The sequence below is a fragment of the Electrophorus electricus genome, chromosome 9 (assembly GCF_013358815.1).
Source record: "Electrophorus electricus isolate fEleEle1 chromosome 9, fEleEle1.pri, whole genome shotgun sequence".
Lineage (NCBI taxonomy): Eukaryota > Metazoa > Chordata > Actinopteri > Gymnotiformes > Gymnotidae > Electrophorus > Electrophorus electricus.
Window position 1 is genome coordinate 19770357 of NC_049543.1, and position 27690 is coordinate 19798046.

Below are 27690 nucleotides of genomic sequence, written 5' to 3' on the forward strand. Positions count from 1 at the left end.
CGTCTGCAAATCTGAGCCAGACTTGCTTGAGAGCAGACCTGGTCAAATCGGAGCGTTTCTGCCGTGAGAAAGACCACGGATATCCGGCATATTTTTCTCCGTAAACTATTCGAATCGGATGTTCCGAGGGAGGCCCGAACCTAGTGAAGGGTAAAGGGAAGTAATGAGGAGGTATTACAGCCCGGCTCAAAGTGAGGGCTCGACAACAACCGTATTTTAAAAGTTTTAAATGACTGATCTACCAAGAGACTGAACTTTGTTTGCTTTTCTTTAGTAAAACGGTTAGTAAAACAGCGGCGCGTAAACAAAGGGAAAAGCACCCCGAGAAATTCACGGAGTCTCAGCGTGGGAAGTGGCACGCGACGCTGGGTGGCCCGGCGCGGTCTGTCACCGTCGCCTCCGGTACCGCACACGAACGCTGCAGGCTGGCGCCGTGAGGTAGAGGCGTACGCGCTTGGGACGGGAGCCAAAAGGACCGCCTCTTCAGGACGACAGGCTGGTTCTACTCTGGTTCTTCAGCTCCACAGCGCCGGGCCGGCGACGGAAGTGACGAACCGGGGGAGGAGGGCCCCGGGGTCTGTTGAATGGCCCCGGGGCCTGTTGATTGGCTGTCACCATGGTTTCTCTCGCTCATAAAGACAGGATCCAGAGCTTGATATTACTGGGGGGGGGGGTGTCCCTCCCCCCGGCGACACGCTCAGCCGGGAGACGCGGGAGGGCGGGAGAGGGGGTGCTACACCTTTTCCCGCCTCGGTTCGGCTCGGGTGAGCACGGAACCCGGAGCGCTGTGGCCGGAAAGAGCCTCAGAGAGGCGGGCTGTAGCAGCGCAACACAGGCAGACGCAGCCCAAACAGATGCTCTCTCTTTCCCTCTCTCTGTCTCTCCGTCACGCTTACTCTCAGTCTCACGCACACACACACACACACACACACACACACACACACACACACACACACACACACACACACACACACATTAGATATGATCTCAGCTATTAGGAGCTGCACTAGACTTCCGCGAGGACACATGAAAGAGTTCCGGGTAAAGGCTCTTGCGATAGCTGGCAGGGAAGCAGGCATCACTACACGTCTTCAGTCCGATAACCTTTGGCTCCTACCTCGAGGGCCCGGGGGGCCTGGCTCTCCAGGGGGTCCCGGGGAGCCGTCATTCCCAGGGGGCCCCGGGGGACCCTCTCGGCCGTGCGCGGCCAAAATGGCCGCCGGCGTCTTCTGCAGCGCGGCGGAACTTGACAATCTCTCTGCAAAATTCCCAGAATTCCCGGAATATTAGCAATAGGTAAAATGGCTAAGCTCTGGTACACTGACAGTGTAAAAAGGATTTTACAATTTGAATGAATGTAACAAGCAGTATCCAGGTAACCGCACCACCAGGACACAGCTTTCTCACATCATTAGAAGCTCTTTAGGGTCGGAGTTCATCTAACAAACCTCTCGACACAGCACATGACTGATAAACTGAAACCTCCAGGACAACACGGCGGCGGCAGGGGCGTACGCACCTTCGAACACACGGGCCACTTCGTTTCGGATGAGCTTTCTTATTTCCTCCATGACGCCTGCGTCGCTCTGGAGACGGAAAACAACGGGAATTAGAGTAGGACACTGGCAGTGGAACGCCGGGAATGGGCGAGCGAGGCGAGGCAACGGCGAGGGTTCACGTCACGTTCACAGCGGGTACGGCGGTGGCGCGGGAGGTCGGCGTTCCGCCGGCCGCCACTGGCACGGGCAGGGATTTCGAGGGAGCCGGTTTTCCGAGCGGAATGAATGGAGAGGACGCACCTCCGCAGCTACTTGCGTGTCGCGCCTCGCCGCTTTGCTTCTGATCTTCGGACGTCTTGCTGCTTTCTGGAGCGTTTTTACCATATATCATTTATAACGAGTCTTGTAAACAACTTTTACATTAAAAACATTTAAATCGCCCGTGGCTGTGTGTGTGCGTGTGTGTGCGTGTGGGTTGGTGGTGTGTTTGTTTACGCCATGATAGCCAAGTCCTGTGTGAGCAGCGTCTACCTCTGAGCCTGCTGCTCTTCCGCGCTAAAACAACGTGTTCCATTTCTGACATCGTTATGTAACACTTCTCTCTGAACGCGAATACGGAGGCGTGTGTGGGGGGAGGGGGGTGTTTTTTCTCTGCACGGCGCCAGGCGCCACTACACACCCGCACGCCCTCCCCGCCCACACCCTGACACTGCCGCAAGCACACGTACACCACCCACAGCCACCATGAGAGGTCTCCACCTGGGGGGATCGGGAGGGGGGGGGGGGGTTTGACCCGAGGAGACTCAACTGTCGGGTCTCCCGCGCTCGGCTGCGAGTGTAGGGCGAGGAAGGGGCGCTTCATTAACGTCTGTGTGTCCGACTTTGGCCCAGAGTACTTGTTCCCTACACTGTTGTAATTACTCGGCTCAGGCGACCGAACGAGTGGCTTCCTCGGCGACGCTGCAATCATCGGGCCTGCCAAAACAAGCTTCCAACTGCTGCTTGCGCTCCAGCGGTCTTTCCCGCCCGGCTTCCCCCCATCCGACCGTCCGACTGGCTGCTTAAATCAACCTGCCATCCGTCGCGGCCTTCCGGAACCCCCTCAGCTGCGCCGCCGCTACGGCCGCGTTCCTCGTTTCGCTATCGGCCTCACGTTAGCGCTCCACCCTCGCCTTTTTCAGAATCGGGTAACGTCGCTCGCAGCCTGCTAAGACAAGGAGCCGCGTCGAGGCTCCTTGTGCCGATCGCTTTCTCCGCCCCGGCTTCTGCCATGCTGGACCCACCCACATCCGATCGGCCGCCGGGCAGAACCGACTAAAGCCGTACAGCTTCAGGTTCCGGGAGGGCTGTGCTAACTTTTGCTAATATTCGATGTATGATTCTCGTTTTTAAGAGTCACAGGAGTCAAGCTGTTTTCAAGTCCGTCTTTTTAAGTCTACACTCGAAAAGTTTTGAAGAAGTAAATGTTCCCGATAAAGTGTGTGCCAGGTTGCTTTGTTGAGTCTTTCCTTTCTATTTATACAGTTGAATTCTAATAACCAATCAACGACACAAGGACCTCCCCCCCAATCATATAAACCATATGGCTGCTATTTCGTCACACAGGTTGGAACAGGAGATACATACCAGTGGATTAAACGTCCCCAGCAAACCAGGCAGGCCTGGCTCGCCCTTGTCTCCGGGTGGTCCCTGGGCTCCAGAAGGGCCCGTTTCTCCGGGTCGTCCCCTCTCTCCCTGAACGCCTCGCTCGCCAGGAATTCCCGGATCCCCCTGCAAACGTCGACAACCAAGCGGTCAAGGTGAACGGCGGTACGGCACCTGGCACTCACGGCGATCGATCAATCGGAAACCTGGCCTCTGCCCGGGAGTTCCGTCTCCCGGGACTGTTGAGACCTTACCCGCTCTCCTTTGGCACCCCTGTCGCCTGGCCTGCCGGTGGCCCCCTGCGGGAAAGAGAAGAAAGAGGAAATTACCCGGAGGCGGATCTGTGTGGGCAGGGGCCGGTCGACGGGGGCGGGGTCCCGGGAACCCGTCCGGCCCCCGGGGGGATATGAACCTCTGTACCCGGCATGCGCGCCGACATCGCGCCTTCACGCCGACTGTTCCAGAATTCCGTTTCTCACCTAGTGGGCTCCCCCCCCCTCCCCCGCACGGGCTTCCCGTCCAATCCCTGATCCCTCAGGCTCTGGTTGACTCTGCTATAGAGAGGAGCGACCTGTTGCTGGTGCTTAAAGCGTGTTACGCTCCAAAAATCCCACATCCCACTCCCTTCTCTCTCCTCTGCCGATTCTGTCTCCAGCGTCCAAGTCTGTACAATCTCCTTTCAGAGCACCTTTGCATTAAAATTCTCTGGCCCCATTACCGTAGACCCAATGCAGCATTCCAAAGCAGGGTGTCTGTGAATATCTCTCTCTCTCTCTCTCTCTCTCTCTCTCTCTCTCTCTCTCTCCCCCCCACCCCCCCCGCCAACGGCTCCCACCTCCCACCAGTTTTGCCCCCGCTGGTCCAACCACGGACGGCGAGCAGAGAACGGGAAAACATCCTGCTAGATGGCACTGTTGTATCGCTGAGGAAGAGACAGAGGGAGGGAGGGACTTGTAGGGGCAGTGAAAAGAGAGCGAGAGAGTGAGCGAGAGAGACACAGAAAGAGAGAGAGAGAGAGAGAGAGAGAGGAAAATATTGATGAGAGCCCCAGAAGCCCATGAGCCACAGAGTCACGCCATTTGAGAGGAGGATGACGCAGATGGATGTGAAAATAATGCCACGTCGACCTACGGTCAATCTCCTTCTAATAAACCGACAGCCACCACGCCTCCGACGTGCCGCTCCATCCGACTTTACCTAATTAGGATTCGGAGATGTAAACACGGCGCATTTAGGCAGCCTTGTTGTTTCTCACCGTGGCAGACACGTCACGGATCAGGGCACACACACATACGTACATCTCTCTCTATAGACATCTCTATAGGCTTATGTGTGTGTGTGTGCGTGTGTGCACGCTTGGATACGTCTGCCAGTCAGTAAGGTGCCGCAGTAGCAGCCTACGTCCACCTACCATCCAGACCCAGCATCACAGAACATTTTCCTAACGGTACAGCAAGCTACGATTTCCCGTTTGGCGCCGGAGCATCTAATTAGCGTCGGAGTGCATTATTCATAAAATACTGCCCGGCGTGGCTAACATTTAATCCCCTTAAGAGAGCGTTAGAGATATGGTTAGGGAGAGAAGGTATCGTTAAAAGCCCTCAAAAACTAATAACTTTCGTGCGCTTTCATGTGAGTCACAGAGAGAGAGAGAGAGAGAGAGAGAGAGAGAGAGATGGAGAGAGAGATGGAGAGAGAGAGAGAGAGAGAGAGAGAGAGAGAGAGAGGGGCAAGAATCGGTCCACCCAAAACACCCCAAGTTAGCGAGATCAGTACCATCCCATGCTTGATTCACAGACAGTAGTTTTAACTTTTTTTCAAGAAAGCAGCACTTCAGCAAACTTGCATCAGCCTCCCCCCCGAGCCCACCCCACACCGAGACGCACATACTTTAAATTTAAGTTCGTACTTCCTTGCTAACTAGTAACGCTGCCTTACAGACAGCCAGACATCAAAAACAAAAGACGTCTGATCATAGCGCCATCGCCCGAGTCAGGTGCGTCTTTTCTTCCCACTCTGATCAGAAACTTTTTCTCCTCCCGGCACGCCGCCCACGGACCGCATCCCCCGTAACCCTCCTATCCGTCCCAAAATCCCCTGTCTACTGAAATCATCTGTTGTCCGTTCCCTGTGCGAGTTCTCTTGTGTTTGTCAAGTTCTCGGCGGAGACTCGTTCGGAGTTCTCCAGCCTCTGTCTTCCATGTCTTGTTTGATGTTTTTTTTTTTTTTTTTTCCCACCCCACCGTCTGGCTATCCCACTTCCCTCGTTTTCGCCTCGTCCTGGTCTCTTTTTTTGTCTCGCGTGCCTGTGTGACTTCAGGATCGCCCCTTTGCTCTGAGGGTGTGTGAAACTGGGCTTTACTTAGGACGTTTACTGCCGGTGAAGACACGAAGCACAAAAACATAACGACAAGGGCGCGTACTCGGGCCGTTTAGCCCATGTGAGCGTAAACTCGCTTGGCATGTTTTTATTTGCTTCACATTCTTAAAAAAAAAAGATGGGACAAACGATTTTGCCAGGACTTGTGCACAAATGCAAGCTTTTTTTTTTTTTTACATTTAAATAATAATAAGGAAGTAAGCAAGTAAATAAATAATAACTTGTAGTATCTTTTCTGGCATAAGTGCTGTCGAGAAGCCTCTCACCTCATATCCAGGAATTCCATCTTTTCCAGGTCTTCCCTGCAGAAAGGAAACATCACTCCCATCAATTTTCCTGGATTTAATCTCATTAAAAATCACAATGAGCCAATGGGCGCCACTTAGCATTATGCAAATTAGGTTATGCCGATTGGCTGTCACTGTCATTCCCGAGGTCTCAGGATTCTCATTCCCAAGGTCTCAGGACTCCTTTTCCCTTGATTTGATTTATTTGCTATATTTCCCTTGCTCTAAAACACCCGATTCAATCATCAAGCCATTTGTGGGCGAAGTGTGTAGGAAACAGGCATCAAGCGGTCTCTTACAGGTGTGCCCGGCGGGCCTTCGGGTCCGGGGAAGCCGGTCTCTCCCACGGGCCCTCGCTGTCCCTGAGAGGAAACAAAGGGCACAGGAGGAAGTGTGATTGGAGCGGAGTGAGGTAACCTCGCAACAAGAGCTTCTGGAATCAACCGCAAGCAAAGCTCACCGGCTCTCCGGGCGTCCCCGTCTCCCCGCGAGCGCCAGGCCTTCCCTACCAGCCGTGCACCACGAGAGCGCGAGAGAGAGCGAGAGAGAGCGAGAGAGAGAGAGAGAGAGAGAGAGAGAGAGAGAGAGAGAAATGGAGATACAGACAGAGAAGTAAAGGAGATGGTAATTAATTAGTTGGGTAAAGATTACACCACATGCGCCAGAGACGAAGTCCACATCCTCTGGACGCGGAGACCAACTGAGATCAAATTTAGCAGTGTGATGTGCGTGTGAAACACACTTACAGCAGGTCCCTGTGCTCCTGCTAGACCAGGCATACCTAGTTCTCCCTAAAACACACACAAGCAACAACCACACAAATAAATGAGTCACCATTTTTCCCAGACATCCTTACTGGTGTATTCATGGTTTTGCATTGGCTGGGGGAGGGGCCAAGTGACACCACGAGCTCCCGTTTGTCGTAAGCCACGTTAGCACTGTGTGGTTGCGGTGTCTCTTTAATAGTAAAGTGCTCCGGGCTTCTTGAAGCTCATCCCCCCTTCTCCACAGAACATTCACAAAAGCAGACTGGCTCTCAGAGTGTGTGTGTGTGTGTGTGTGTGTGTGTGTGTGTGTGTGCATGTAGCGCACTCTCTCTCCACCTGTCGCCTCTTCTCTGAATTTATGAACCTCTCTTTGGGGTTTTGGTGTCTGCAAAGTAAACAGCTCACGCGGCTGAGATGCGAGACGCTTCCGAGTGTGCGCAGGCTCGCGTTCTCCCACGAGCACCGGCGGGGAGGCAGAGATGGGAGGAGCTCCGCCTGGGGTCACGCTGTCTCACTCTCTCACTATCTCTTTCTCTGACTCACCTCTCATTCCCCGTAACTCACACGCACAACCCTGACTTAGACTCAATTGAAGTCAAGTGCTTTCTTGGCCTGACTGTGTCATAAGTGACGGAATGTAATAAATTCAAGGCGTAATGACATTTGAATTTTTCTCTGAGGACGTGTTCGATAATTTCATTATCCTCTTAAATTACATTTTTAACATCAAAACCACACTAATCGTCCGAATCCTGTTCCAAGTGTATTCTTGCCCCGGTCCACAAACAACCCCGAGCTCCAGTCACACAGCCGCTGACATCCCGTTACGACACAGAAAGCTGGACCATTTTACTGCAGTATTACTCTGTCCTGGACCATTTTACTGCATTTTACTCTGTCCTATCACACGTGCTCTCTATCGGTACCCCACGCACGTAACACGTGTAATGCATACGCTCCGCTCAGCAGCGGGTGACGTACCTTGGCGCCGGGCAGCCCCTCGAGGCCTGGCAGTCCCATCGGCCCCGCGTCGCCCTGCACACAGAGAGGAGAAGCTGATCTCCACACAGAGCACAGTGCGGGACAGAGGGGCCGAATTTGTGCCTGCCCCCTCGTGTGTCCAGGACGGCACCCGGAGGACCAGGTGTATAATACCGACCCTGGCGTGTGTGTTTCAGCAGCCTGGCAACCCTGCATGCTAATGAAGAGGGGGGCTTCGCCTTTAGGAGGGCGGTCGACTCCTCCGGATGCGCTGTCCTGGCGCACTGGAAAAGTACCGCCCTATCGTGAAGCGTTTTCTCCAATCGGGGTCTTCGGCCGAGAAGATGACTGTACGAGTCCATCGGTCCTTGAAATGGAGCGGAGCGGGGCGGGGCGGGGTCTTAGAACGGGCGGGGCGGGGCTTTGGAGCGGGGCGGGGCGGGAACTTGGAGCAGGGCGGGGCTTTGGAGCGTGGTGGGGCGGGGCCTTGGAGCGTGGAGAAACGGGGCTTTGGAGTGCAGCAGGGCGGGGCACAGCATGCACAGGGTCCCGCAGACCACCTGCTGCATGGTGGAGATCCAATCGCAGACAGCAGGGTCTCATACAACAGTACTCTGCAATTGCTACTGCATATTTTTTCTATTATTATTTATTAATAGTTTTAATGTTATTGAAAATTGTATTTGTTCTAAATATTAGTAGTGGTAGTAGTGGATTGTGCAAGAATGTAATAATACTACAATGTAATAATAAATGTTTTTTTTTGTGTGTGTTTGTCTTCTCTTTGAACTTTCCAACTTAGAAGTGCCGTTAATCACAAATAAGAACGGAGCTGTGCAGACAGACGGGCATCGCAGAGCAGCTCCGTCTGTAGACAGCGGGGGTCCGGAACAGAGGCCTGCCTGACAGACAGGCCCCGGGATAGAGCTCCACAGTTGTGAGGACCTCCCGGGGCGGAGCCATGCGGCGGAGCTAATTGTCATACATGCCGGTTGTCACTGGCGACGGAGCACGGCCTGGGGTAGTCGGCTACGAGACGGATTACCCAAGGAGGACGGGTGCCCTGGAGATTTCCTCCGAAATCTCGCCCAGAGAGCTTTTTCCTTGCTGCGGTCACCGTCGGCTCGCTCGTTAGGGCCCCATACGTCTGCAGAGCTGCTTTGTGACAATTCGTGTAGTAAAAAGCACTACGTGAATAAATGTGACTCGACTTAATGGAGTGGAGCCACTGGAATTATTTATTTAAATGTCATATTTACGTGGACAGTGGACATATTTACGTGGACAAACATCATATTTACGTGAGGTAGGCAGGCTCTGCCCCCCCCGATCTCTCGAGGAGGACGCCGCGCTGCGATCCGAGGAGGGACAGGCCAGCTGTGCTATCCACGCAGTCTGGGTCAATGAGACGCAGCACAGACCAGAAAAAGATAAGAGCCGATCCATACCTCGAGCACTTCCGACCTCGAGCACGGCTCGGCTTGAAATACCGTGCTTCGGGTCTCATGGAATACAGGCATGGAGCCTATTCTCTGTCCTGGCTCCCAGATGGTGGCATGAACTCCCGCTTGCTGTCCAGAAATCAGAGTCCCTCGCAGTCTTCAAACGCAGACTGAAGACCCGTCAGTTCGTGGAATATTTAAATGTCCGCTGACCCTGCTCCTATATTGACTGACTAAATTAGTATTTATTGTAGGGTATTGTTTATGACACTGATGTTGTTTAACAAACACTAGCACTTCTTATTGTTTATTACACTTATCATTGTCTAAGATAGAGCTTATGTATTTTGTACCTCTAGGTATCAACAGTGATCCCTGTATTTGAACAGTATTCTAGTTAATGGGTATATCTGATTCTAACCTACTGTACTGTACTAGGATATATTCTATGAGTAAATGACGAAGCACTTTTGTAAGTTGCTCTGGATAAGAGCATCTGCTAAGTGCCGCAAATGTAAATGTAAATGTTAATGTTATCTTACCATCCTGCCTTCATCCCCTTTGGGCCCCTGAAACCAAAACAAGGCCGGCGTTACTGTGAGCAAGGAACCGCAGTTCTATACGTTCCCCCCTTGCGCCCTTCCGATCGGGCGGAATCGCCGTGCTGTTCGGCGGACGCTTTGGAGTTCTGGAGTGGCTATTTGCATGCAAACGCACGGCACTCGAACGCAACAGAGCAGCCCTTGAACCATACGCGTGCAATCTATATGCAGACTAAGGTAACTACAGAATCATGGGCGCTTAAACAGTAGTGTGTCCCTCTCGAGAGCGTGACCCTCGTTGTAGTGGTCTAGTGCGGGCTCTACCCGTCCAGGTTAATGAAGGCTTAAAAACGCATCACCCAACGAGAGTAATATACAGGCACGTGCCCTTCAATACAGTCATAGAGCAGAGAGAAGCTACAATGACTACTGATGACGTCGACGCGACTAGCGACCGGGAGAGGTCGGACAAAACTTTTACTGCGTGAAAGCAGCCGGGCCGCGTCACGTTGGACATCCGGCAAGGTCTGGAGCGTCAGCGTGCATCAGGACCCCCCCGTAGGCCCCGGGGAGGCCTGCACGCACGTGCAGACGCTTCAGAACACACCAACGTCTTTCCTTTGCTTTTGAACAAGACGCAGTTGTTAAACACCACCTACCGGAGGTCCTGGCGGTCCTGGGATTCCTATGCCAGCTCCTCCACTCTGCAAAAACACAGCAGAATGTTACAGTATTACACATTACACATCAGTGTCATTAAACACCTTCGTATTTTTAATTAAAGCATTGAATTGGAATTTGCCATCCAGAGAAACACTGCATCTCTTAAAAAAAACAAACAAAAAAACTTGCCCGACAAACTCAGCGTTATTTTGACCTGGCTGGCAATTACTTAAAGGAATTTTTTTTCCCTTTTAGCTCCAAGAGATCGTAAACAACTCGGGGGTTATGTAAAGTGGATTCAGTCAAATTTGAAGAAGAGGGTTGTTTTTTTTTTTTCGTCCTGGGACGCCGAAGATGTACGTGCGTCAGCGGAATGCAGAACTGCCACCGCGGATGCAAAAGTCTACATCGATCCCGCTTTCCTAGACGGAAAGTTCTCAGCTCGGGGAATGTTTGCCAGGGCATGGAGAAGCCAGCGGAAAGGGAGGTGGAACGTTACCTGAAGCTTGTAGATACTGCTCATCCCATTACCTTCCACAGAGGGCACGCCCTGCAGGGACAACAACCAGAGTCAGCCACCCAACGTCTCTCCCACAATCCCTTTGGATGGGGCCTGTACTGAATATGTCCCTCCCTGACCCTTGGCATGCGCTTGTGCCAGAATTGCTCTGTCAGGTCTCGAAGACATGGCGAGGGATCGATAACTGGGCTGTCGCGTAGTGTAACCGCAAAGAAGTTGAGAGAGAGAGAGATGATTAAAAAGCCTGTTGCATTAACAAGGGCGGCTTATAGCGCTGGTGTAGAAACGTAATTCCAAAACAGAAACAAAAAGCCAAACAATGTATTGATTTCTGAGGGGCGGGGGCATGCGGCACCAAGCGTCGAGGACGTTTGAGAGAGCCGGAAGATGGCGGCCCCGCTCGCCGAGGAGCGGGGAGTTGGGAAACGCTTAGCGGGAGGCTATTAAGGAGCGTTCGGATCTACCGTGGCCGAGGGTCTCAGACTCCTGCTGGAGAAAACACTGCTCCTTCGGTACAACGGTCCGACTATCGCTCGGCTGGGGGGATGCGGTCTACGGAGAGCGTGTTTGATGAGGAATTTGAGAATAGGTGGAGGTTGAACAAAGACACACACGATCTGGCATTGGGCCGAAGCACCTTAATTGTGTTTTATAGGGCGTGGGTGTGTGGGTGTTAGGAGCTAAGGCGTGCCAACGCTAGCGCAACCCTTCCACGGAAGACTCGCCCGCTACGTCGGTGGAGGCTCCACGTACAAAGGCGAGGGGTCAGAGGTCACCGGGCCAGCTCAGAGACCCGCTTTAACAGCACCGCAAGCAAAGATGCGTCATGAGCGGGCTTTGTGGTCCGAGCCTGTTGGATAAGGTTGGCGTGTCCTGGTTCGCGCGTGGGAGTGCACCTGTGCACGCGTGTATGGGTTGAGGAGGTCAGGAGGTCACACACGAGACCATTTGCTAGACACGGTACACCGCAGAGTACCCTTTAAAAAGGTCCCTGCGTAGTTCTCGACGAGCTCCCGAGAAACTAGTCCAACCAATCAAAAACCTTTTGACCCCGTCAGTGGTTTCGATGAGCTCACTGCAGCCTGTAGAATGAACAGAAATAATTGCAGTAATATGGTATGTAAAGAACTGGGAACTCATAACCGCCTCTGGAGGTCCTGGAGTCACTATCATCATTCCTAACCTTCTAGTTCTCACTGTGTCTCGGTTGGGGAAAAAAAAACCCTTTAGTTCCAAGGCAGAGCCACTGCATGGGAAATATGTGTGAAGTTCTGTGAGATGGAACCATTTCACGAGGGATATTCGTGAAGTTCTGTGAGATGGAACTGTTCTACTAGGGATATTCGTGAAGTTTTGCTAGATGGTTCTCTGTGACACCAAAAAAAAAGAGGCCCCAACAGCAGAAAGCTGAGGAGAGCTCGCCATGGTTCCGTTCTTGAAGATCAAGGGAAGACGTGCTCTCACGAGCTCTGATCAAACTTACCGGAGGTCCTGGAAGTCCAGGTATACCTGGCGGTCCTTCACTGCCCTACAAAACACACACACACACACACACACACACACACCATCAGCCCCTTACGACACGTGCACATGCCTCCTTCCCCCCTTTTTCATTCTGAATTCAGCGATATCCGTGGACCCTTCCGATATTTCAGAAAGCGCACCGCCAGCCTGCCGAAGTGTCAGCTTCTCAAGCACTGTCAGCACACCGGGTGAATTCCAACGAGCCGTCAGCCCGACAGCTCCGGAATTCTGCGGTGGGCGGGGGGGGGAAGCATCTCTGGCTTAGCGGGAAGCGTCTCTGGCTTAGTCGACCGACAACAGCGGTTGGAGGACGCCCCTCTTCCCTTTCAAGAGCGAATGTGCGCGCCCCGCGTCATGATTTGACACGCCGGGAGACGCATTCAATTTCCGGCTCATGTTTTTCTGGGAACATTGCACTTGCATGTGTAGTTCATTCGTGAGAGGGTGCAGTGCACGGAAGCCTCTTACTGTTCGGAATACCGAACAGTCTTCAAACCGGGGATGAGATTTAAGAACCTGAGATGACCGCTGAGTTTTAAAGCTGCTCATGCAAACAGCAAATTCCGGTGCAGGCCTTTTTTTTTTTTTTATGGCAATTACCGAGGCAGCTCGAAATATTTATAGTGGAGGCTGAAAATACCAAAAGGGTAAGTCCATGTCAATTCAAAGTTAATGCGCATTAATTACATATTCACCACAGAAACTCCGGAAAGCTGTGCAAGTTACGAAGCAGACATGAGTGAGTAATCGCGTAAAAAGAAAAGCATCGAGTTTTTCCAACACAGCTCTGCCATGTCAAGAACTTTGCCCGCGGTTAAGTCAGTCATGAAATCCAAAAATAACAGAGGCTTTTTGGAAGTGTGAGGTGATCAAAAAAGAAAAACGTAATGGGAACGACTGGGGTGGCTTACCCGTTCTCCCTTCGCTCCTGCTGGCCCAGGGGATCCGGGTCTTCCCATGGGGCCCTGATAAAGACAGGCGTGGTTTTACAATGTTTGAAAGTTCCAAAAGATCTCTCTGGTTGTTGATCCAGTTAACGCGTTTAGCCTAGCGATTACAAAAGAGAATGACAGACGGTCTACAGAGAATGACGACAAACTGTGTTCTCTTTCGCAGCAGAGAACATAAGCTTCTTGGAAGATACAAACTTGCTTGGCTCATCTATTTTGAGTCATCCGAGTTGCCTCAGTTCACTTACGCATGTTGAGGCAATCGGTCAGAGGTGCAAGTGGCAGGTAGCGTTAGCGTAACACTTTGAATCAGAGAAACTGTCATTAGGTTTGCATCTTATCGCCAAAGCGGACGTAAACCAAACGCCGCGAAGGTGGCCTTGAACGGAAAAGAGCTCGGAGACACGGACTTACGGGAGATCCGGGCCGACCGACGGCTCCCGGGAAACCTGGCGCTCCAGGGACACCCTGGGGAAGAGTCAACGCTGTGGTTAGGCTTCAAGTGCAATGGACCGCGCCAAGCCCAAATCCTCCCCCACGCCGTTCCGCGTGTCCATGCGAAAACCCACCTCATCGCCTTTGTCTCCGACCGGGCCCGGGAAACCTCTCTCTCCCTTCACACCCTGCGGACGAAACAAACCGGTCAAACGCCGTCACGCGACGCCGTCTTCCGCTCGCTGACCCCAGCTGTGACCCCCGTCCACGTCCACCTCTTGCATTAAGCGCGGCCGCGCGACTCCCACCCCTCCCCTTTTCTTTTGCCGTGCAGCCCGTCTTTCTGCTTCCATGGCAACAAGTGGCGGTTGTGCCCGCGCCGCGCCTCGCATCCGGTTAATGCAGGATGCGGCGTGGTAGATGCAAAGTGGGGCGTCTTTAGACCAGGACAGCGCGCGCGTCGTTCCTAATGGGCTGTAATGGTGCAGAAAGGCAGGCTGCCTTGGCGTTGGGGGGGAGTTTATATGTTCTGATTTAGGAGTTTAGGAGTTTAGATGTTCTGATTTGTCTGTGGATATGAAAGGCTGAATATGAGTAAAGCTGCCGGTCCATGAGCAGACTATCAGAGCGCCTGGCTTTACCTTAGGGCCTTCTTTCCCTGGATTACCGACTGGACCTCTCATTCCCTGATCACCCTGTTAAACAGAACACACACACACACACACAGGATGCGCAACACAAGGAAAGTGTGACATTTTGCATTACTGCTGGGCAGTAACAGAGCAGATGGTTACTCATCAGTATGTTGTGATGACCTGTGTGTGTGTGTGTGTGTGTGTGTGTGTGTGTGTGTGTTACCTTCTCTCCCTGCCTGCCCTCCACTCCAGGAACTCCAAGAGAACCCTTATCTCCTTTTTGCCCTGGCAACCCTGGCACTTGTTTCTGGCACAAACTGCAGGCATTCTGCACGCGCACGCACACACACACAAACACACACAGTATCTCAGAGTTAGTGACATTATCTGGGATATCTATTGCACAATGAGAGAAGGCTTAGCCTCTACACCTGGACTAAGTGAAATTGAAAATAAGATCAACAAAAAAAACCTTTCGACATAGTTTGAAAGCCTGAACTCTGAATGTACTCGCCCTGCCGCTTCCCGAACGCCGTCCGCCGGATCTCCATCTGTTTTTTTTCATACTCTGCTTACATTTCCACACTTCTCTCTTTCGCTCTGTTTACATCAAAGCCCACTCTGACCCTCTCCTGTACAGAAGCCGCACGCCACCCCCGAGAAAGACGCGTGCACGTGGTTTTACCGTCCGCGGCCGGAGAGAACGGATTGTGAATAAAGCAATTGCAAGCCTGCAGTCAGCCGCTCCGTTTTTCTGTGCGCCCACCTGACTGTATCCGGTAGGAGGAATGGCACACATTAGCCTCGTGCTACAGTTTCCTCGGACGCTTGGCGTGGGCGCCGACCTTGCCGGGCTAATGCGTTCGCCGCAACCCCTTTCTGGTCGGAGGACAAGCTCGTCGTTTTCCGTAATGGCCCTAAAGAGCCCCGGAAGGGGGGGTGCGTGGCGTGGGGTGGGGCAGACGGGGGTTCGCGCTCGCATGCGCCGGCTGTCACGCTCGCGTGGGTGAGGAGTGGGAGACAGTACGGTCGGTGCTGGCGTGTCGCCGTGACCTCCGCCGCTCCACGGCACGCTCCCGACGGCGCGGGGCGCGGGGCGAAGGCCGCGGAGGAGGCGCCAGGCTCGTGAGGGCCGAACGGGGGGCTCGGAGAAGCTGCTGGCTGCCTTTGGAGCTACTAACAATTAGCGAAATTGCGCGCAGCCAGTCTCGATAAGGGAAAGGAAGCACTTTTGGGGCTCTTAGATCGGTCGTTAGAGAGGTGGGAGGGGACGGAGAGAGAGAGAGAGAGAGAGAGAGAGACTTTTATGCGTCTCGGATATTTCCGAATATTTCCTAGACACAGCAAAGAAAATGCCTGGGACATAAAAAGTTCATTTTGTTAAGTGCTTCGAGGCTCGAGCTTAAGGCAGGAGCACATTATGAAAAAAATATGAAAAAATGTGGTGGGGGGGGGAAAATCCCCTTAAAGTGAATCCCAAGGAGGCTGTCAGTCAAAAGAACTCACAGTCATCCTTCAGATTGATACGTGTCAACAAAGTTACACTCATCGTCAGCCGCTATGGAACTGCAGGGTGTCAAAGAAGCCAGACTCTCTCTCTCTCTCTGTCTCTCTCTCTCTCTCTGTCTCTCTCTCTGTCTTTATTTTGGTATCAGGGTTTTTTCTCTTTGCCTGATGGAAAAGAAAATGCCCTCAAAAAGCCATCCGTTCTTCCCTCAAAAAAGTTTCCATCAAAACAAATTTCCAGCTCCCGTCGAGTCGAGCACGTGACCCCCGGTGTGTCTCAATCTCCCTCGCCTGTTTCCTCTGTCACGTAAACTTGGCGGTGCTTGGTGGGGTTTGGGGTCCTTTAACACGCGCTCGCCCCGGCCGGGGGCGGGCACAAGGGGTTTGTTGGGACGTCGCCTGTGCGGAGCCCTGTCCGGACGATCATACCGTCGAGGATTTTGCAAACAGGAAGCACTCTAGCGGCAGCAGGACTGGCGAAAGCGACCACGAGATGACTCGATAACGGAGGACGTGTACGTGTACGTTTTCCTCCTCCTTCGGGGGGCGCTGCGGGACTTCGCGGAGAGTTCTCCCGGAGCCCTTTGTTCTTTTGAAGCGGAGAAGAAAAGCGTCTCTCGGGATGCAAACCGAGTGGCGCGCTGGAGCGGCGATCAGAGTCGCGGACACTTGCTAGGGAGACCTTAGTGATCCAAAACGCACTAAAGCTTTAAGACGTTGGCAGCGGCCAAGGCTCCCGCTATCAGCAAGGCCTGTATTTAAAAAAAAAAAAAAAAGGTGGCTAAATTTATCAGTGAGTTTTGTATATACTCCATGTGTCCTTTGGGAACCTTGAGAGACTTTTATTTTGACAAATAATTTATCCTATTCTGAATTCTGCTTTTCGCTTCCTTTTCATGGAAAGGAGATTTTGGCGTTTGAGTGCCCAGTGCTTGGAGATCGTACTGTGGCAGATCGGCTCAGGTCAAAGGGTAGACCAAATAGTAAACGCAATGAAAGCACAAGAGGTTTCAGGAGCAAAAATGCTCTGCAGCAGAACAGCTGGTGGATGTCATAAAAAAAACAAAAACAAAACTGGCAGCACTTCTAAATAAGTGCCCAAAATGAAGGACTGTTCCAGAACTTTCTCCTTTTCTCTGAGCTAGGTCTTTGAGAATCTGAGTGTCCAAGATTAAACTACATGACCATAACACAGAGCAGCATAACCTGTGAAAACCTGACAGAGCCTACAGTGACTCTGTTAGAATGAAGGGTTTGGGTCAGAGTGTCAGAGCAATGAGCTGAAGAAAATCATATGTATATGTCTATATATTTATATATATATATAAAAACATACTTATATACACACACACGTGTATATATACACACGCACATGCATGCGTGTGTGTGTGTGAATAAGAATGTAATATACATATATAGGTTTTATTTGTCACATATACATTATACAGAGTACAACATATAGTGAAATGCTAAGTCATCGACACCACGGGTTTGCACTAACAAAGCCCTGACAACAGTAGAGTAGAAGAATCCAGGGGAATGACAGCAGTGTACTTTGGATAAAGATAAAGTGAAGTAGACGAGGTTCCCTGAGAAACCAGAGGTCCTTCATCATCTCTGAAGATCTTGGCTTGTGCAGCTGCTGAGGGACCTCAGTCCAATATGTCCTGTTTGCAAACCTCGTGTACTAATATATATATATATATATATATATATATATATATATATATATATATATATATATATATACATACATACGTGTGTGTGTGTGTGTGTGTGTGTGTGTGTGTGTGTGAATAAGAATGTAATATTATACTAATTTAATACAGAATATGAAAATGTATGGAGGAGGGGCTAGATGCTTATATCTTGCATAATGAACACAGTGCAAAAGCCAGACTGTCTAAAGTCCAGTAAATATAAATGTTATGCTATTTTATTTTATTATGCTAATTTATGTGATTTAATTGTTTTTGCTTATAGTCTTATGTCCCTATTGCTGGGTTTTATTGCCCGTGTTCTAGGCGTAGAGAGACAATTAATTTCCCTCACAGAGCAGTAAAGTTGACCTAGACCTTGGCAAGCGTCTTTGTTATTAAATTAGGGAACAGTTATGTCACAGTCTGAGGGCCTGGGGGGGTGGGGTGGGGTACCTTCAGCAGCGTGCCCATGTCTCCCACGATTGGCAGGGCAGTCTGGAGGCAGGAGAAGAAGAAAACAGGGAGGAAGGTTACCGCTAGCTTCTGCGTGCGTTCCGCCCGCTCGCCGGACGGGTGGCAGGCGTGAATTTCCCTTATGTATTCTGCCGTGGATGCCAAATACTGAGCCTATTTGGCATCCCGGCTCTAATCCCAGGGTTAATTGGCACGTGCTATTGGTCTTTAAAACACGGATAATCCGTTTCATTCGCTGGCAGCTCCTGCACACGCGTCTGGCCTGGGTCAGTCGGCCTGTCCTGATTCGTTTCCCGGGTTTTTACAGTTTCCGGGTATACAGTTTGTACAATTTGTATTATTATTATTATTTTGGACAGCAGTTTGACTTCATCCAACGCGATAAGATCTGGTAAAGGAATCCATCCACCTGGGTGCGTTGCCGTGACGACCTGCTCACCTCCCCAAAAGAGTCATCAATTATTTCAGCGGTCTGATCTGTTTATTCGATTTATTAGCGTTACGATGAAGGCGCCACACACGGGGACGCTGGCTCCGGCCGGAAGCTTTTCCCGGCGGGGCAGCTTTTCTGGCCTGGCTGGTCCCGTTTCGCTAGTTCGTGCGCCTAGCCGCTGAAACGCGGGAACGTTTACTCCCGGGGTGTCCAGACCCAGGCCTGCAGGGGTGCGCGGGATAACTGCTCAGGTAAGGTGCAGGAGCTGTGGGCTATGTTTGGTACCTTAACTTTAGGGACAAACGAGACAAGAACGGGGTCGCAAGGAACCTGCAGGCCGAGCGTTCTACCCAGAAACGGTAGCTATGACGACATACGTAATGGTTACGTGCACGAACTGGGTTCTGATAAGCAACAACAAAGCGTATTTTAAAACTAGTCGATCGACACTTTACGCAGTCGTACCAAATCTGCTGTAAGGCTTGCCCGGGCCTGACGCACACCTTTCGACATGGTTTTGGCGTCTGAAACGTAGGAATGTGGGAAGCACTAAACTCACCCGTTCCCCGGGGGGTCCCGGAGGTCCTGGCCTGCCTTCACGACCTGGAGACCCCTGCGTGTAATAACAGGAGCACACGATGAGACAGATGTTCTCAGATACATATAAACCTCAGTGAGCGAGTGGAAGCTATTCATAGAGTGCTGCAAAATAATATTTTCACAAATCACATCAAAATTGTTTTGATCGTCTTTATGGATTTTGCAACCGACTCATAAATCAGCCTGTACAGCTGAAATTGATCCACTTTAACTTAGGAAATTCAACGATAGTGGCCGTACCCTGTGACTCAGAGAGAGAGAGAGAGAGAGAGAGAGAGAGAGAGAGAAGGAGAGAGAGAGAGAGAGAGAGAGAGAGACATAGGGAGAATGAGAGGCATGGCAGAGATTCCTTACCGGGCTTCCTGGGATTCCCGGAGGGCCTGGTAAACCCGGGAGTCCATGCGGACCCTGAGACACAACGGATATCATTCCTTAAGCCACATCCCGCTACATCTGTTATGGATAATTGTCAATATTCCATTGGATATGATAAAGACCATATTGGATAACGGACAGTACCTCGATTCCTGGCTCACCCTTGGGTCCCATGATGCCCTGAAGACACACAAAATACTTTCTCCAAAACTCTTAACAAAATATTGCGTAAGGCCATTCCAACAAAGCGACACACCCCTACTGTATATTTATAACAGGCATTCTATTGTATATTTATATATATTTACATTCATTCTAGATGAAATCTTTTTTTTTACACAGACTCACACAATGCACGTCTTTCGGTATCACTGACTACAGCTCTTTGCATATGACAGAGAATCGATGAAATAAATCGTTTGGAAAAGGACTCACAGGGGGACCGGTGAGTCCCATGCCCTGGTCTCCTTTTTCTCCTGGTTCCCCTGGCAACCCTGGGACACCCCTCTCCCCCTGACGCAGAGAAAGAGAGGAGCGGTAAAGGCCCAGTCCCAACGAGGCGGCGCTCAGCGCCAGACGCCCACGGCGGTGCGTCTCAGCCCGCAGAGAAGGCTTACGTAATCTATGGAGGAGCTCACGTAATCTCACATACTCTCTGGAGGAGCTCCCATAATCTCACATATTCTCCGGAGGTTTCATTCAAAGCTGATGCGTCTGTGTGCAAACAAGCCGTAATGGCTTGAAACAAGCCATAAGTCGTGGCTATCGCCCGGGCCGGAGCAGCGTTTATTTGCAATGATATACGTTTTGTCATCTCTCCAAACGAAAATCTGTTTCCAGCAAGCACGCCTCCCAGTAACCAGCATGCCCTCTAAAATCTATGCTTCTGATATAATAACTGAAACTGAATTTGAATTTGAAACAGTTCAGGGGAGAAGCAGACGATGACTGATCATCTCCGAATCTCAGTAGGAGGGGGTGTGGATGGGGAAACGGCGTCTACGGCGTCGCCGGTCTACTGTCTACTGAGAGGCTGCGGTGACTGACCTTTGCCCCGCGCGATCCTCTTGGCAGCACTGTGCCGTCCCCCTGCCGATGAGCGGAGGGGAGAAGAAGAGACAATTCGGATTCAGGATCAGGGTTAGAGAGAGACAGAAAGAGACGGAGACAGGCGCAGAGGGTACGCAGCAGCGGGAGAAAAGGGAGACAGAGTGGCGGCGAAAGTGGCTTGGAGAGAGAGAGAGAGAGAAATAAGAGAGAAATGGAGCCAAAGAAAGAGAGAGAAAGAACGAGACAGAGAAAACAACCACCTAGCGGCAGGCGCTCGGCAGGAAACGGGGGCTTATTAACTTCCTTTATACTTCGTGCCGGGCCGCGGACGTTTCAAAGACCCCCTCGCTGCGCCTTTGCCTGACGTTCGATAGGAGCTCAGAGCAAACATTTTTAATAGTCCCCCCGCTGCCGGGTCGGGAAGCGGGAGCCCGCGTTTGTCGGAAAGAGTTACAGTGAGCATCATTTAACGCGTTCCTGCTGATGGGGGAATTAATTCTGGCAATCGGGCAGGGTCCTTCCCTACCGGATAATTGCGCCGTGGGGCGGATTGTGGCGTTGTCTGCCGGGCCGCGATCGCTTCCGTTGTCCGGCTGTGAGCAGGAGGCCGTGCGTCGCCTTTTTACGGCCGGCTGGCTCCGCGTTTAGCTGCTCCAACGGTCTCTGATAAATGCCTTCCTAACGGCGGACGTATGGAGGGGAATGGTCCGGAGGCGGGTGCTCTGCCGGACGCCGAGTCGGGGTGGAGGAGCTACAATGGATTTGTGACGCCTTCAGGCTCGGCGAGGAGGTCTCAGAGCTGCAATAGGGCTTAATGAGTTTGGAGACTGCTTGTGTTGTGAGAAATTCACATTGAAATTGCCAGAAAAGTCGTATTTGAGCCAGCACGTAGGCTCTCTTGCTCACACGCACGCACGCACGCACACCCTAAAGCCCGTCTTCCTCGATAACTCAGCCGAGGCCGCCCACTTCTGTAGCACGCGCTTTATCTCCCCCTTATTGAAATGAACATAATGGCGTGGGCGGGAGAGCCGTTAGCGCGCGGCCCGCGTGGCACCCGTTGGTCACGCCTGTCGGGCGGGCGGGTCGCCTCTGGAGGAGCCCACCGCGCGTACGTCAAGCTCAGCCTGCCCTGACAGCTGTAGAGAGGGAGGGAACCTCAGGGCTGGGGGTGGGGCGGTACTGCGAGAGAGCCAATAGCGTTTCATGTAGATAACGGCAGCACCACCTCTGGCGTAGGGGGTGCGGTTAATGGCCACGTGTGTGTGAGTGTGTGTGTGTCTTGTTCAATCCATTGCTTCATAAATGCCCAGCCAAAAAGGTACTTTTTCATGGGGGGATATCTGGGGTCATGTGATCATGTAAGTGTGTTATATGTGAGGGTTGACAGCGACTGATGTTAAGGTAAGATACATGGTTCACCAGAACTGAGTGGTGCTTTGACTTACCATGTGACCAAGCGGTCCTGGTCCGGGCTCTCCAGCCTCACCCTTGGGGCCCGGTGGCCCCTGTGGCCCTGGGGAGCCACCTGCATCACCCTACACACACACACACACACACACACACACACACACACACACTTGAACCACGCCCAACTCGCCATCTCTATTAAGAAACGCGGTGCTCCGGATACCCTGGGGTGGATAACAGCCAAATAAACACTCAAGCACTGTGTAAAGGAGCTGGGAGGTGCAGCCCGAGACCTGGATGATGTCATCGGGAGGGCGGGGCTGCACGAGCGAGGTCCGACTAAACGGGTCGGGCTTCGTGATCTCCAGCTTCGCCAGCTCGAAATGACTCGGCTTCTTCCCAGCTACTAAGGTAACTTTTCTTTGAGGGTCCCAGAAATCGTGCCTAACACGTGTAGAATAGGACCACCACATTCCTAAATGATCTCTACTTGGCCTTTTCGGATTTATTCGACATGTAATCTATGCAAACTGAACACGCGTCGACGCGACAGTTATATACGTAAGTCGATTAGGCACAGAAATGTTAGCGACTGCTGTTTGCTGTGTTTAGAGCTTTCACAATTAAAGGAAGCCGCACGCATCAAAATCCTTCCTCGAGCGAAATGGGTGCAGCACAACACTTGCAAAACAAGTTCGCGCGGGCGAAATGCGAGCACACGGAGAGTTTGGAGCAAAGCGTGCATGAGTGCGGGGGACGTGCAGGCGGTCTCCTGCCGGGCTGGGCTGCGTCCAGAGGTCGGACTCTACCTTCTCTCCTTTGGGCCCCTGCGCACCTGCTGCTCCGGGCTCCCCTGGCGGACCCTGCGAATCGGGACAGGAAAGAGGCACGTCAGTCGGGCTCGCGACCACCAAACCCCACCCCCAACCCCCACCCCCATCACAAGGGTGATGTGTAGGTGTGAAATATTGAAATGAGCAGGCCCCCTTCTTGCCTTGCCTCCAGGGAGCCCGCGGGGTCCGGCCGTGCCCGATGGCCCCTCTTCGCCCTGGGTGCGAGATGGTTTGAGAAGCCATTAGCCATAAGAGCGGGGTGCTCTTAGCATAACACATCTGCAGATGAGGGAGCGATCACACGTTCCTCCCCATAACTTTCGCCGGCGCGTGCCGTGACCTTTCGCTCATTACGGAGTCAAATGTAATGGCCACGTTCTATTGACGGGGCCCGCTAAAGCGACTCTTAAGAGCCCGACAGTTCTTCCTGAGCGCGTTTCTCAGGGGCAGGAGGCTTTTAGAGGAATTGCCGCGGTCGCTTTGATTCCTTCCCAGCTGTGAAAATTGTGGCAATCTGACCGCTGGTTGCCAGAGCTCGAAAGGGGATGGGGGAAAAAAAGGAGCGTTTTGCGATGCTGGTTACATGTCACGACTCCTCAAAATACCGAACTAATGGTTTCGGTGAGGGGCCTCTGCTAAGCCCTTCAACGGTAATCTATAAAACATGGGAAACACAGAAACTCCACGCCACTCTTCAGCTCAGGATGTTAGAACTAACGGTTCTACGGCCAGAAAAAGGATCTCTTTTTTTGTTCTCCATTTTTATTGTTTGCAGATCCAAATGCCACTTTTGCGCCTCTTTTTGTCTCCGTATTTGGACTGCAGTGAACGAATGGCCTCCAACAAATGAAATGAAATAACGTTAAAACGGAGATGAGGGCTAGCAGAAAGGTTTTTTTAAGATGCAAAGTACCTGATGGACCGGGTTTGAAACTCACTCATTCACAATATAATTCAACACAAGCCTGATCGTCTGTGTCGCTCGCTGATGATGGGAGTAACGTATCCAGATTACAGAACACACCTGCGCTGCAGACCGAGTCTGAGAGGATACGCAGTGTCTAGAGATGTCTGATGAGAAGGATTTACCATCGAGTGCTAAAAATTTTGATTAAGGTTATTTTAATTTGTGCAATTGTTTGGATACCATGACTTTGATTCCTGTACAGTTCACTTAGAATAAATGAAATCATTTCAAATTAAAAACTCACCAAATTCTCACTGAACTAAATTCTGAACTTTAAACCTCACGGTCTCCGTTTTGTTTTAGTACGACAGTCGAAACAATGAAAACTGCGTCCCGGACTACTTTGCGGGCTGCTGGAGGTACGGCTGACCGTGACGCCGAGACGTTTGGCCGTCTGACGGTCCGGGGAGGGAAGGAGGCACATACCTGTGGACCCGGATCTCCTGCTGGCCCTGGCAATCCAATACTTCCCTTCGTGGCGGAGGGCAGGGGCAATTCGGTGTGAAGGTCAAGAAAGAGGAGCAACATGTGAGGGCAGAAGACACTCGCAGAGCTGACCGAGGTTCTCGAGGTGGCGATCAACAGCTAGGCAGCTCCACTACTTCTACACACGCTACCTTTGCGCGGTAATTGTTTTTGCTCACCTGGACGCCTGGAGGACCTTGGAGCCCCTTTTCACCCTGGCGGGAAAACGAGAGGGAACGGCCTTAAAAAACACGCCCCCCCACCACCAAGCTTCCTCTGGCTCGTCAACTGCGACAAGATGCAGTTCCGAGGCCGATCGCGCAACTGGAAGACCCAGCGGTGGGGGTCTTTTACGCCTCGCTGTTTTTGGGGGTTTTCTTGCTATCGCTCACCTGGTCTCCTGTTTCTCCTTTACTGCCCTTCTCTCCTGCTTCACCCTTTAGGTAGAAAAGAGAGGTGACCGTGGTTAGTCATCGGTCTGTCACGCACCGAATTTGCACAAAGGTCTTTGTTGTTGTTTTTTTTTTTGCGGGTTGAGTCGGCAAGTGGAGTAAAACCACTTTTATTTTGGCACAGTGAAAAGCATGTCCAGTTCATAAACAGAAACCCCTGATTTTATGTAAACAGTAAAATGAGGTGTTATTATTGCAAGAAGCAACGGCCAGTTCAGATTTCTCACGGAACCGACACAGAACAGGGACTATTAGATCGTGCTAGCGGTTTGGGGACCAAGATTTAATTCAAGCAAGCCCGAGCACTCTACCACATAAATGAATTCACAGGACAGCGTGGAGATGCATATCTCCAGCTGAGGCGTTCGGTTGGAGACTGAGGCACAACGCACATGCAGGTATATATCAGGATAACTCAAGAGGAATACAAAGTTTTAAAATGGGCAGAGTCTAGACCTAAACCCCGCTAGGGTCCTGTGGCTAGCTGTGTTTGCGGAACCCCACAAAAGCTGGCCCCCAAAATGCTTGGCCCCCAACATCTCTCCTGAAAATAGCAGAGCAACATCTGGGTTTTGCCTGACTGTCTTTACTGAAGTATTAGACGTGCGTAATATATACTCACTTAGGTGCCTAACTTTCACAGCGATTTTAACAATTGCTGCATTTTCTGGGAACATCTATTCTCTGAAATTATTCTCAGTGAAGAATGTTTTGTCATCAAATATATATGAGTTTTTTTATTCCATCAGGTAAACATACATAAATGCACCATTCTGGCCACGTGTAATTAGGTTAGTGCACCTCCCCAAGTCCAAAATAAAAAATGATAACAAATAACCTCCATTATAAAAAATTAAGGACAGGTTCACCAATTTTTCAAAATCTCTCCAACCGTAAACGTATCGGTAAAGGCCAGGGTTATTAATGAGCTTTGTCTACCGAGTTGAAAAATGTTCAGCCATTTGTTGTTTACATAGTAGAAACTGTATAAAAAATAATGAATTCTGATTGGCCAAAGGTGTCTGTTGTTTTCTTATGTCTGAATGTAATCCCGCCCTTTGATAGGCAACCGCCACAGCTCTAAAGGAGCCTGTTGATACGGGCGGCCTGCTATTTGCAAATCATTAGCAAAAGAAATTTAAAAAAGGGCTCTTTTTTTTCCCAAACATTGGTATCTGTTGTAAAGGCCAGATAGCGTCAACTTAAGTGGCTCCAATGATACAACAACAGCTCTCCGTTTCTCTGAAGGCTTGGTCTCTGCCTCGTCCATTGTAGTCTGACGCCGGGAAGCTTCGTTGGCCGTTATCTCTTCCTTAATGGGAACGCTAACATCTTTTCGGTTCAGGAATCAGAACCCCCCCCCCTTTCAGGAAAAGAAGAAAAACTGGTGAACTGCTCCTTGCTCTGTATTTTCGCAAATGTATGACATCACAGTCCATATACTGCATCTCAGGGCTCTTTGGATGCAGACTCTACGTCCAGTGAAACCACTGAGGGGCGAACCTACTACTACGCTATTGGCCCTTGCTGCTGCTAGGGGGGGAAACCCTCCCGTTAGATGTTCGGTACTGACCAAGCTCTTGGCTGTTATTTCTAAAAAAAAAAAAAAAAAAGCTCGTGTACCCTTTTTGAACGACCTGGATTTCCGACCGAGTGGCTAACCAATGAAACGCATGGTGTTTTTCACTTCCGTGTTTTTATTAGAGTTATTGTTAGGGCGGCCAAGGTCGCTGATGGCAAACAAATGTGAAGTGCTGGGGAAATGACCTCTTTAAAAGGGTAATTGGAGTCAGATGTAGCAATCAAATCGCACGCGAAATTGCCCCGTGTGCCATTTATGAGCCGCAAAACAATTCTCTGTTAGCCACTCTTTGCAGCAGGACGCTGACGTTAACGTGCGCGGGACCGGACAATACGGCCCGATCAGTAGTGCGTGTGGAAGAGGATGTTAGAAGATGGCTGATAAAAGTTCCCGTGCGTGTTTGTGTGGGGCTATCCTGTTTGCTAAAGCCCACCTAGACACACATCACACGTGAGAGAAAAGCTCAACCATCTGCTACATGGACACAACAACATCATCCGGTGACGCTGCGTACGAGACGCCGCGCGGAAGCAAATCCGAAAAGCTCGTCCCGGCCGTGAAGCAGGATCGAGGGAATACGAGGGCTCCTCGCTCGCCGAGAAAACCACGAGTTTCAAGCCGCACGAGGAAATTCCACAGCAGGAGGTCGGGGGGCGCGGTCTGAGTCCACCGCAACAGGGGGCTCTCAGTACCGAAACAGGTCTCTGTATAAGTTGTTATAAGGAAGTTTGCAAAAAAAATGGCTTCAAGCCATTTGTTCCGTAAACATATGGCACATATGCGTTGCGTTGCGTGTTCAAAAACAATTTCTTGGTTTTATTATAACTTGACTAATGGCCAGACTGCAGTTTAGGTACCCCGCAGAAATAGTAATTCATGGGGTTTGTAACCTTTTCTGTTCCACCGGCTTAACAACTGTAGTGCCAGGGCAACTTTTTCTAACGGCTTATTAAAAGCACGGAAAGCCATCCGCGCGCGTCACTGCGGTTGTGCAACCTTCCTCTCTCTGAAATCTCGTGTTATCCTCACCGCGTTATCCGCCAGAGAAAGCCGGAAGGAGGGCCAGGGCTCTTGTCGGGAAAAGCACGCTGTTGAGGACAGAGGCCCGGCCATCCAGGGAGAAGGCAGTCTGGCGTCCGTTCGGTGTCAGCCCGACAGGCAGGCACCTTGCGGTGGCGATTCCCGAAAATGAGCAGAGGTTTCACGCAAGCTGAGACACTAGCAGCCGTGGCAGAGTTGACGTAATACGCTGTCAAAATCAAAACCCATTTCCCGAACTTCTCTTCAGCCTGTCGCATGCTATATACGGTGCTGCAGCTCTTAAACGCAAGGCAGTGCCAAGAATTTAACTTTGTGCGCTTCTCAAATGCACTGTAACGAGCATCGGGGACCGCTAGGGCCCCGACCGGTGCAAAGTACGGTAAACAGAAAGCGTTCGAATGCAATTCAGATGAATGAAACAACACAGGAGCGGCACACCAGCTTCAGCTGGGGTCAGAAGGTTACTCCGAATGGGCCAAACACAACGGGCGCATTGATTGCTTTTAGTGGCCATGTTCCGAGGTCCTATTCAG

The 27690-nt window shown here is 51.3% G+C and overlaps 1 protein-coding gene across 1 annotated transcript in view; it reads right to left on the bottom strand.

Moving 5' to 3' along the window:
• Nucleotides 1–960: 960 nt before the first annotated feature.
• Nucleotides 961–27690, bottom strand: part of LOC113581419 (collagen alpha-1(XXII) chain) — a 77305-nt gene continuing 50575 nt past the window's right edge. The window contains exons 23-53 of the mRNA XM_035529559.1: nucleotides 24475–24519; nucleotides 24262–24297; nucleotides 24044–24088; nucleotides 22812–22865; nucleotides 22538–22680; nucleotides 22111–22261; nucleotides 21856–21945; nucleotides 20405–20446; nucleotides 19793–19870; nucleotides 19502–19537; nucleotides 19337–19390; nucleotides 18942–18995; nucleotides 17929–17970; nucleotides 14493–14597; nucleotides 14276–14329; nucleotides 13769–13822; nucleotides 13614–13667; nucleotides 13161–13214; nucleotides 12209–12253; nucleotides 10705–10755; nucleotides 10202–10246; nucleotides 9543–9569; nucleotides 7559–7612; nucleotides 6557–6601; nucleotides 6271–6315; nucleotides 6110–6172; nucleotides 5790–5825; nucleotides 3398–3442; nucleotides 3126–3269; nucleotides 1520–1586; nucleotides 961–1258 (exon numbers count right to left, since the gene is read on the bottom strand). Coding sequence (XP_035385452.1) covers nucleotides 1092–1258; nucleotides 1520–1586; nucleotides 3126–3269; nucleotides 3398–3442; nucleotides 5790–5825; nucleotides 6110–6172; nucleotides 6271–6315; nucleotides 6557–6601; nucleotides 7559–7612; nucleotides 9543–9569; nucleotides 10202–10246; nucleotides 10705–10755; nucleotides 12209–12253; nucleotides 13161–13214; nucleotides 13614–13667; nucleotides 13769–13822; nucleotides 14276–14329; nucleotides 14493–14597; nucleotides 17929–17970; nucleotides 18942–18995; nucleotides 19337–19390; nucleotides 19502–19537; nucleotides 19793–19870; nucleotides 20405–20446; nucleotides 21856–21945; nucleotides 22111–22261; nucleotides 22538–22680; nucleotides 22812–22865; nucleotides 24044–24088; nucleotides 24262–24297; nucleotides 24475–24519 — 2025 coding nt within the window. The 3' untranslated portion in view covers nucleotides 961–1091. The remainder of the gene's footprint in view (nucleotides 1259–1519; nucleotides 1587–3125; nucleotides 3270–3397; nucleotides 3443–5789; nucleotides 5826–6109; nucleotides 6173–6270; nucleotides 6316–6556; nucleotides 6602–7558; nucleotides 7613–9542; nucleotides 9570–10201; nucleotides 10247–10704; nucleotides 10756–12208; nucleotides 12254–13160; nucleotides 13215–13613; nucleotides 13668–13768; nucleotides 13823–14275; nucleotides 14330–14492; nucleotides 14598–17928; nucleotides 17971–18941; nucleotides 18996–19336; nucleotides 19391–19501; nucleotides 19538–19792; nucleotides 19871–20404; nucleotides 20447–21855; nucleotides 21946–22110; nucleotides 22262–22537; nucleotides 22681–22811; nucleotides 22866–24043; nucleotides 24089–24261; nucleotides 24298–24474; nucleotides 24520–27690) is intronic.